Genomic DNA, 11302 nt, shown 5'->3' with positions numbered 1-11302 from the left:
CTGTAGTCTGGAAGATAAAGAGCCTTTGGTACCGCAAGCCCTGTCATCTGTGAGTGTGGCACAGTGAAGGCCTGGAGAGTCATGACCTAGGCCCTGTGAAGTCAAGTCTTTTTACCAAGTAAAAAGATTGGCAATAAAATATTTCCACATAGTACATGACAGAATACTTGTACCCATCTTATTTTATTGGACATTAATTGCACTTATTAAGGCACATGTACCTTTAAAAAAATGAAAGAAGAAAATAGAGAAAGGACTGGTATGCGGCTGAGGAAGAAAAATGTGTACTGCATTCTTTAGATGAAGCAGAAATCGATCAGCAACTTAAAGTCGCAATCTATTCAATCTTTCAACATTGCAAATTAATTCTCATTTGGCTTGATTGTTCGATTGAAATGTAACCTCCCTGCTGGTTCTTAGAAATTCAAAAATATAGAGATTAGAAATTTGGTTGATGAAAACCTACGGGGAAAAAAAGCATGTGGCCTCGGCCTGAAATGTAGAATGGACAAATAAAATGTTTACAGTGCAATATTTTAATTGAATAATCCATAGTAATAGTTGAAATAAAGTAATACATTAGACTATATTTGCTACAACATAAAACTTCATAACAAGATTATGAAAGTGACTTTTATTATTTTGGTAATGGTGTCCCAGTATAAGTAATGAGATACAATTTTTTTTTAATTTGGTATATCAAACAGTAAAGGCTACATATAAATGTTGTTTCCCCAGAATGTACTTTGGCTACAACTATGCACTGTAGCTATTATGCACACACTAAAAGCATTCATGATAAAGTACAAAAATGAGAAAAGATTAAATAAGAAGGTATCCTTGAGTTATAAATGTCTACTAAAGTATACCTTTTAATCACACAGTTGTGTCACAGCTAAAAACACACAAATTAACATATACTGCTCTGCAACTATTTGATCTAATATAGATCTACTAGGAAAATATTAAGGCTGTAGTAATACTTCACAGGTAAAGGCTAAGTTCTGGGACATGAAAGCTTTTAGAAAATTCACAAAACAAACCTGAGACATCTTTTTGTTTTGGAAAAAAGCAATTTGCTTATAGAGTCAAAGCTTTGACATACAAATGAAGCATTTAATAAACATTATACTTTAATGCAATAAACTGGAGTAAAACTTCTGACTTTAATGGTTGTCAGCAAATACATTCTCTCTCCGGTAGAAACACAATGAGGCTTTCTGATTAAAGCAGTAATCTGATTACTCCAGCCTCCAAATTCAGTTATTTTTATTCGTTTTTTGTTTTCTTTTCCTTTCTTTAACTAGGTTATAAGCATATTAAATAAGCCAGGTAAACTCCAAGCACCTTACTTTCTTCTATATAAACACAGCTTTCCTTTTGCCGCAAGCATCTGATGACGACTGGGCCTACATACGTAAAAACAGATTATAGCACATCTGGACCTGGTTGACATAATGAGGCATCCAGATTGGTTCATGATTATTTTTGCTGCTACACATTTCTCAATCTAAAAAAATAGGCTACAGCAGCCCAAATTCACTGTCTCGGCCTTGGTGGGGCATAATATTTTGGAATGGCAAGTGCCAAAAAATTTAAATGTACTGGGCAAGCCTGCTTTGTGTAGTTGACTCTAATGCCTTTAAAAATACTGGCATGATTTTTTATATTCAAGAAGTACAGCTATGAAATTTTAAAATAAAATTACATGAAGTTTTTTAATATTCCAAACCACAAAACAGATCTGCTATGTTGTAGACTTTTTTAATAGCCTATTTGAGATTTAACTCTGCTATGCCAAACATCTTTCTTCTAAATGTCCATGCTTTGAATTTTGTGCTCCAAATTAATTAATTCAGAATGAGTGGGAAAATGTTTAACTATCTTTCCTTCTTTTCAGTGTTTCTCTCTTTTCTCTTACCATCCCCCCCACCCCACACACACATACACACAACTATCATAAACTCCCTTTTTAAAAATTTTGGTACAAAGATTCCAAAAAGCTTAATAAAATGTAATAAGCACTTAGCACTTAGGACACTGTAGAACTTTCTTTGGAAGTTTAATTGCAATGAACTTTAAAACTTGAAACTTCAATTCACTTTTCTAAATGTGAATGCATACATTTCATTTGAGCTTTATGCTTTCCCAGCTACCAAAGTAATTGCCATCTTAAAAAACACAACTGACCTCATCTCCACTGTCTTTTCCAAACAGCTTCCAAGACTATCTTCTGATTCTGACTTTCCAAAAAGCAGACATTAATGTTAACTTTCAAAAAATCATCTAGAAGAGAAACTTGGTCAGTTGTAATGGGAGTTCTGTCCCCAACTCTTGTCACCTCGTAAAAAGAACATCCAGGTAATTCATGGCATTTTCCATTATTCATTGGGCAGACACAGCTTAGATTTCTCTGCCTTCCACAGGAGAATGTTCAGATTTCCACTAACTTCAACTGGAACTCAATAATCAGAATGGCTTTAAAATTTAGTTAAAATTTAAGCATGCCATGAATTTGGAATTTTAATATATTAATTAGGTTATTTTCAAAACAAGATTCTGTATTATAAATAGAATTTCAATAAAGATGTTATAAAAATAAGAACACATCTTAGGATCTAATTTTGAGATTCACCAAAATTTGAGTGAAGAAAACCCTGCTTCATTTCCATGTCAAAAATAGGTGGTTGATTTAATCAAGCTCATTTTTAGCACACTTGGTTGCATTGGTTGTACTTTTCAATTTTCAATATTATACAAGGCATATATTATTCAACCTTTTCCTGAACAAGATAATACTAATATACTGCTTACGGACAGTTAAGTAATATATTTCACACTATTTGGTGACTTTTTTTTTTAACCTATGAGACTTACTGAAATCAGTACATTACGGTCACCTAATTTAAAGCTTGGCTGGCTTTTTTTTTTTCTTTGCTGATAATTCAAATTCTGTACTTTGGCAAGCAAAAGAGGTACAACATCACCTTGGAGTTTTACAATTTAATAATGCATACTTTAAAATTCATGATAAATCATGGAACCCCACTATACTCACTAATTCAACTATTGATTTCTTTTTGAGCAACTGACTTTATGATTTATCCTTAAAAGTAAGGAAGTATACCAGAAGGCAAAAGGATAAATCCACCCATAAATACTAGAGTCTAAGTTATTTTCCTGAAAAGGTGAAAAGGGAATTTCTGGTCTTTATCTTTTCCCTTATCACCTTCAATCACACACTTTACACTGAAATTACTTGTCTCTGTCTCTTCAACAGTATACTCTGAAACTTTGTTTAATATACTTTTTGTCTATTTCTGCATATGGGAGACCAATCTTGGATTCCCACCAAAAATGGCCTGGTTACCAAAATACTTCTTTATTCAATAGTTTGGTGTAAGTGTTTGGGTGTATGTGTCTGTATGTGCATTTTAACTCCAAAGAATGCTACCTTCAGAAATAACCAAGATGCAGTATGTGTATAATAATTCATTGGGCCCTTTAAGTCTTTGACTAAAAAAAATCTCCCAGAAGCTCCTGCATAGCCCACTACTCATGAAGAACCGCTGGGTATGGAGCACACCTCACCTGATGGACAGTTGATTTATGCTCACCTTAAACGCTAATTGAGAAGCAGCACAAAAGAGGAACTGGACAAAAACTGAATTTTACTCCTCATCTCCGAAGATGTGAATATTTCTAAAATTTCAGCTTGCCTCTTGCTTCTTATTGGCAAGTTTCCTTGGCTTGTAACTTTTGGACAGCACTATCAAGGAGCTCCATGGACTCTCTGAGAGTGACATTGACTTTAAATGACTTGGGTTTAATGGTTAGACCATAACTGAAATTCATTTTCGCAGGCTCATTTGGGTTGGCCCTGAAATTGCACTGGTGAGCCAGGATGGAGATGAAGAGAAAAAGCTGCATCTTAGAAAGTTCTTCGCCGATGCACCGCCTTTTGCCCACTGAAAAAATCATCACTCTGCTGGTCAGGTCCTTGTTGATGAAGCCGTCCTTGTCCAAGAATCGAGCTGGATCAAAGTTCTCCGGGTTAGGCCACTTCACTGGGTCATGATTCACAGACCACTGGTTGACAAAAACCACAGTGTCCTTGGGAATGTGGTAGCCGAAGACAGAGGTGTTGGCAGTGGTGGCATGAGGAATAGTGACAGGCACAAAGCTGGAGAAGCGCATGGCTTCATAAAGGAAGGCCAGGACATAGGGCAGGTTGGGCTGGTCACCCATACAAGGCAGACGGTCCCTCCCCACGACCTGATCCAATTCTGCCTGCACTCGAGTCTGCACATCAGGATACCTGTTTGGTGTTTAATGTGGAGAGAGAAAAGCAAGTGAGCAAAATTCTTATTTCATCTAGAAAGCACATTATAATTTATTTTAATTCCACTTTTCCTTAAATAGGCTATCTAGCTCAGTGACTAAATTAATATTTCTGGGAAAAAAATCTAAAACAGCTTCCTAATTTCTCACTAAATTACAAGATGGACTTTAAGAATTATATTTCCTATAATAGGCCTTGCATGACTAATGCTGTCTTTCCCATTATAAGTCAAAAAACTCTTTAAGTTTTCCCAGCCTCAAAAAGCACAATAGTGGATAAGGCCGACTTTTCCATTGGGTACTGCAGGGACAGTGCCTAGGGCTCACAACACTTTTTAGGGGCCCATGAAAATATTTTTACGTCTTTTACAATCTTCAGACCTAAAAAAACTCACTTTTAGGTAGAAGAAAATATTTTCATACATCATTTTAATGCATTCATCTTTATATCAGGGTAGTCATGAAATTTAATTTTTAATTTTTTTATAGTATAAGGAATCTACAAAGGCAAAAGCACCCAGGGCCCACGAAAGTTACAATGTGAAAGTAAATTTTTTTTCTCCCTCATTTCCCTGGACAATTCCAACAGACATGCTGTTCTCATTTTATACAAAGATAATTGGTGTCCTGATGGATAAAGCTACATACTGTATTTTTTAAATTTAAAAGCAAATACCCAATGTTCATAAAATTATGGTACAAACTGTAGTACTTATTCACTGTTGATGATACAAACTGATACAATCTTTTTAAAAAACAAAATCTTAGTACAAGGCAAGAGACATGAAGGTAACCTCTTCCCGCCTCATTTTAAACCCAGTAATCCATGCCCAGAAATGTATTTTCAGAAAATAATTTAAGAGATACAAAAATATGTAACCACAACAGGACCTAAAATTCTAAAAATTAGCCAGGCATGGTGGTACACGCCTGTAGCCCCAGCTACCTGCCAGACAGCGGCGGGAGAACTGCTTGAGCCCAGGAGTTTGGGACCAGCCTGGGCAAGGTAGTGAGACCCTGTCTCTGAGGTAAGTAAATACATAAAATTAAAATAAAAATTTTAAAAATGCAATCAAGGCCAATGACCAACATTAAAGTTCAATAAATGATTATATATAACTATACATAATCATGGCAAAATACTATGTAGCCATCAAAAATTACCAAAATAAATATTAAAAGATTAGAAATGTCCACTACCTTGAGTCAAAGTGTTAGAAGTCAAAAAACATGTAACTGATTGTTTGCAACTCCGAAAAAAAGGTATACACGTATGTGATGAAATGGAGTTATTTTTAGAATCGCTTCTTCAACATTATATTGCAGGAGTCTGCCAGCTTTTTTCATAGAAACATGTATGGTGGGGAGAGCCAGAGAGTATCTATTTTAGACTTTGTGGACCAAACCCTCTTTGTTGCACTACTCTGCTCTGCCTTGTGTTGTAGAGTGAACGCAGCCATAGACAATGTATAAATGAATGGGCATGACTGCGTCGATAAAACCTATATACAAAAACAGATCGTGTAATTTGCCAAGCCCTGTCATACTGTCTTTTCACTAAAAAGGAAAAAAAAGTATCAGCATATTGAATTGAAAGTGACCTCCAAATTGTTTTATTTCTTTTTGCCGCCTAATTGGAGTACTCGGAGAACTATTGTGGTTCTAATGAAAAACAAAGGCCGTTTCAAAAGTTAAAATGCCTGTCTTGGGGATGCACAAAAACCTATGGAACCTATTCCGGGACTTCCTTTCCCCTGATCTCTGGTTGACTTTTCTTTATTCGATTTCTGCCTCTCCCTCACCCACCATGGGTGTTTCTATGATTTTAATACTAAAAAGCCATTTTAAGTATACAGAAACTTTTAGTTTGTGAAGGTAGCTGTACAGTATCTAAGGAAATATAGATTGCAGTGGATTTTAATAAGAAAAGAGTCATTCTCTGCCTTCCAAACACCTTTCTGTGGCGCCTGCAGATTCAGCATCTCCAACTGCTCACTTGTGCTCCAAGAAATGACACAAAACCAGGATTTCTGGTCTCTTCGGCAATGAAGATTTGCCTTGCGAAACATTTGCCCCTAGGGATAGTGTTTCCACAGTAAATACTACAGGCCGCCCAGTTAAATATGGATTTCAGATCAACAAGGGCTAATCTTTTAGTGTAAGTATTCCCGTGTGAAACTTACTTTTCTTTTGCCAAATCTGGCAACCCGACACCAGGAACCTGTTGAATCCGTGCTTAGTAGAGACCAGCGTGGGCATCAGGGGGTCCGCTAACTGAGCCAAGCGCAGGGGCCAGAAACGTCTGCAGGCGCCTCCTGGATATCCCATCTGCCTTTCTGAATGCTACTCTGCACTCGTAAAAGTGACTGCTTCTTGTCTTCTACCCCGGCATTTCTCAAACTCCTAGTGCGGAGGTTTTATAAACCTAGCACTGCCCTCTAGTTGTGGCCGCCTTCTGAAAGTTTCTGTGCGGGTTACCTGTCGGCTGGCCCGGCCTCCATGGGCTTCCTTGGCCTGGAACAAAGCCCTGACGGGCGGCCCGCTTTTAGCGCCAGGGCTGGGCGGCCTCGGATCCACGCCGAGGACTAGCCTAGGAGAGGCTGCTGTGTTTAACATATTTATGACATTACCTTTTCTTTCGGAACTATTCCAGTTCTGCTTGTACTGCGCCAGGGAGAGAGATATCAGGGCTCATCTCCAAGCACTTAAAAACTCTTGTTTTTCCGAGGGGGTGGAGGGGTCTTTGCAAATGTGTTCTCACTCGCAAGCAGGGGAGGGGAGGATAGAGACAAGATAGGAGACCGAAGGGGTCGGGGCACCGCTGGGTGGGGCGCGTGCGCGTGTCTCAGCCCTCACTGTCAGTCCCTTTACCGACGCGATCTTGGTTTTGAGGGGTGGGGACCTGGAGCGAAACCCCAAACCCGGGGCGCTGCTTGCAAACTCAGCATATTCTGTCTCTACTCCGCCTTTTTCAGAGGAGAAAAGACCTGGCCCACGCCTCCCAGAGGCTTTACCTGGTGAAGAGGAGGAGCAGCCACTGCAGCGCGGTGGACAGGGTGTCCTGGCTGGCGCCGAAGATGTCACTGACAGTGGCCGGTACGTTCTCCAAATCCAGCCGCGCGCCACCATCGTCCGAGTCCCCGGCCGCCTTCTTTTCCGCAGAGAGGATAAAGGCGTCCATCATGTCGCGGGGGGCGGCCCCGGGCCGAAGGCTTTCGCAGTGCCTCAAGAACTTGTCCAGGATGAAGTTGCTGAAGTTGCGGTTGAGCTGCTCGAATTCGCGGAAAACGGTGCGCACCGGGTTGGGGAAGTACTGCAGCCAGGGCATCACGTCCACCAGGCTGCCCGCGCCCACCGTGCGCCCGAACTCTTCGTTGTGGCTGAGCAGCTCACGGAACTCGGGGTCGTCGTGGCTGTAGCGGCAGCCGAAACACACGGCACTCATGACGTTGGCCACGGCCACGACGGTCAGCGGCCTCGGGTCGAGGAAGGCGCCGTCCGCGCTGCCGCGCACCAGCAGCGCCACCAGCTCGCGCGCCTCGCTCAGCACGTGGCCCTCGAGGACTTGGCGGCTGCGCGGCTGGCGCGTGAAGAAGTTGCGCATCATGCTGTGGGCTGCGCGCCGCTGCACCTTCCAGTGCTCCGAGTAGTGGCCGAAAGCCATGCTGCGGCCGCCGGACACCACACGGAAGGAGGCGAAGGACGGCCGGTCGGCGAAGGCCGAGCCCTGCTGCACCAGGGCCTGGTGGATGGCGCGCTCGCCATTCAGCACCACTATGGGGCAGCTGCCCAGGCGGATCTGGAAAACGTCGCCGTAGCGCCGCGCCAGGCGAGCGAACGAGAGGTGAGCCGCCTGGCCCACCGCCGCCGCGTTTCCGATCAGTGGCCACGCAAACGGGCCCGGGGGCGCGGACCCGAGCTGCCGCCTCCGTTGCCTCAGCAGCCGCTGGCCCACATGCACAGTGGCCAGCACCGACAGGAGTAGCAGGAGCGTGGTCTGCTGGATGGACAGCGGGTTTAGCGGCCAAGGGTCGTTCGGGCTGAGGCTGGTGCCCATGCTAGGGACAGAAAGGAGAAGGCGTGACACTCAGGGGTGCAGAGACAGGAGCGGGCGCCCCACGCCCCTACCTCAGCCTCTGGGGACTGAGTGCCGTTGGGTGGAGAGGTCGGAGCTGACTCTCTGGAGAAATGGCCGAAGACGCCCCTTCCCATCCCCAACCCACTCTCCCTTGGAGAAGAGAAGGGGCGTGTTTCCACCTCGCTGTAACCCAGCGCCAAACCCTTCCCCTCCCCGCAAGGCGCGTAACGGTTCCTGCAATTTGGGGACAACGCTGCGGGCATCGAGGCGGTGGCGCTTGATTTCCTTTAAAGTACCTACCACGCCACCCGCTACCTGCAATAATCCATCTGAAGAGGTCGCCGGGCAGCGGCTCGGCAGACAGACTGACCTGCGGGGAGGTGCGGTTTCCAGTGGCGCGGGACAGCCGGCTCCGAGAAGGAACTGGGACCTTTGCCTAGGGCAAGACGTCAACAGGAACCCGCAGGCCCGGCCAGGACACCTGCTGCCCTCACTGGAAGCTTTAACTCCCACTCGAGCCTCTTGGCGTCGTCAGTGCCAGGAGCGCTTGGATTGGGATGGGGACGGAGAAAGGTGCCTCGCTCGCCGAGCCCCGCTGCACTTGGGGAACTGGCAAAGTCGAGGTTTCCTCACAGCGTTGAGATTGAGACCGGGGGTCGGTGAGTGGCGTCAATTCCCATGCCCTTGCGGCTCTCACAACTGGCGTCGCAGAAGCGCTCGCTCCCACTCCCACTCCAGAGTCAAAGCGCGCCATCCCGCTCCTCCGGGTTTTAAGGACTGGGTAGAAGGAGGGCAGCGCGACCTGGCAGGGCGGGGCCTGCGGGGGGCGGGGCGCGCCGCACACCAGGCCGCTTTGACCCGGACTCCCGTCCAGGCGCACCGGCTGGCCTCCGAGCTCTACCAGCAGGCTTTCATGGGAGCGGAGGTGCCCACGTTTCCATTGTGCGGTAACCGCGCTTCATCACAGCCACCTCCAATCGAGGCCGCACGGTGTCCCCAGAACCACGCTCGGTACAACCTGCCCCGGCCGCTGCGCTCGACTTGGGAGCGCGCCCCGCCCCGAGCGCACGACCTCCCTTCCCTCTCCGCGACTTGAGCTTGCTTCCCGGAAAGCCAGTGTAGTGGCAGCGGTTTGCCTCACAGCGCCCCTGGTTGGTTGTTTAAATTTTATCTTAGGTTCTCGCAAACAAATTGCCACCTCAGTGGAGGCTCTTTGGCGTGCTAAATTTTTTCCAGTTCTTGCGGCGAGATCAAGAATCCCTAAAAGTAGCCGCTCCCCCGCCCCGGGGCCCCGACAGTGCTTGGGCACACAAAGGCTCCTGGGGCGCAGCTGGCCCTGAGATTTCCCGCGTAGAGGCCACTCCAGGTGGCGCCGCCCGCTGGTGGGCGCGGGGCCGCCCAGGCTGCGATGGAAGCCGTTGGCGCAGGGCGGGGAGCCAAGCTGGGGCGACTGGGGGGGCCTGGGGGAGCTAGCGGGGCGGGACCCGAGCGGGGCGGAGAGTGGCGGGAGGAGGCGAATCTCCGCGCTCCGGCGAACTTTATCGGGTTGAAAAGTTTCTGCTGTCGCCTCCCCTTTGCGTGCGGAGCTGGGCTTTGCGTGCGCCGCTTCTGGAAAGTCGGCTCCAGTCATATCCCTGGGCGCTGCCTGCGGCGGCCCCTCCCGCGCTTCTCACGGCACCTGACACGCGGAGGCGGTGGCCGAGGGTGGGGTGCCGGCCACCACCACCCTTGGCGTGGGGTGCCGGCCGCCACCACCCTCGGCTGCGCACGCACAGTCGCGCCTGCCAGGCCAGCGAGGCGGACGCTTGGGCCACCACCCGCAGGCCGAGCCCGGGCGCGTATCGCCACCTCGCCGCGCACCGGCGGCTCTGTGGTCTTCCTGGGCGCGCTTGCGGTCGCGAAGGGGGCGCTCCCTTTATAAGGGAAGCCGGAGGCGCTCGGGCGGGGGTGGCTTCCCCCGCCTGGCGCGCCCTTTCCTACATGCTGATGCATAGGATTTTCAAGACAGCTAAGAGAACAAGGACTTCACGAGGCGGGGGGAAGGGCGAACTCGAGGGAAGAGGTGGGATGTATCTAGTTAACCAGGTAGGAATTGTACTGGCTTCATCAAAGGATAAATATAAAAGTGATAGGTTCACCAGGGACAACCCTGCACTTTGAGCTCCACTCGCGCTGCGAATCTCGTGCTATTATTGACCTGTTTGCAGATGAATAAACTAGGGTTCAGAGAGGTTGCGTGACTTAACCCAGGTCGCGCAGCCATCAAGAAGTGGAGCCAGGGCTTGAAGCCACCAAGTCCCACTCCAGATCCTTCACATAAGTTTACACGGAAGAAAATTGCAGATAAGAGGCCCAAATGCCTTCTTTCCTGCCTCCCTTAAAAAAAAAATGCACGTGGGGCTAGGCACAGTGGCTCACGCCCGTAATCCCAGCACTTTGGGAGGCCCAAGCGGGCGGATCACTTGAGGTCAGGAGTTCGAGACCAGCCTGGCCAACATGGCGAAACCCCATCTACTAAAAATACAAAAGTTAGCCGGACGTGGTGGTGCACACCTGTAATCCCAGCTACTCGGGGATCAGGGGGGAAGGCAGCAGAATTGGTTGAACGTGGGAGGCAGAGGTTGCAGTGAGCAGAGATTGCACCACTGCACTACAGCCTGGGCAGCAGAGTTTAAGTGAGACTCCGTCTCAAAAAAATTAAAAAAATCAGCTGGAAGAACTTTTTAATTATTGTTTTTGTTTTCATAATTGAGAATTCTGAAAATAGCAGAGAAGAAACAGTATGCTAACCCTTTGCAATTAAATTGCTTATGAGGGAGGCCAGGGGAGTGTGCCTCATAGCTGACCCTGGAATGGCTGATTACATTGTAAAGAAACACAAAG

General features: G+C 46.6%; 1 protein-coding gene and 1 pseudogene across 1 annotated transcript; one reads left to right on the top strand and one right to left on the bottom strand.

The window, feature by feature from the left end:
• Nucleotides 1–520: 520 nt before the first annotated feature.
• On the bottom strand, nt 521–9756 carry CYP1B1 (cytochrome P450 family 1 subfamily B member 1). Its single transcript, XM_008970893.5, has 3 exons — nt 8790–9756; nt 7356–8399; nt 521–4318 (listed from the first exon to the last, which is right to left on the bottom strand). Exons 2-3 carry the CDS (start codon nt 8396–8398, stop codon nt 3730–3732), a joined length of 1632 nt encoding a protein of 543 aa, XP_008969141.4. The 5' UTR covers nt 8399; nt 8790–9756; the 3' UTR covers nt 521–3729.
• The window catches only part of LOC100989247 (large ribosomal subunit protein uL30-like), a 172204-nt pseudogene continuing 169832 nt past the window's right edge, over nt 8931–11302 (top strand).

This window comes from Pan paniscus, chromosome 12 (assembly GCF_029289425.2).
Source record: "Pan paniscus chromosome 12, NHGRI_mPanPan1-v2.0_pri, whole genome shotgun sequence".
Taxonomy (NCBI): domain Eukaryota; kingdom Metazoa; phylum Chordata; class Mammalia; order Primates; family Hominidae; genus Pan; species Pan paniscus.
This window is presented reverse-complemented; position numbering and strand designations above follow the sequence as displayed.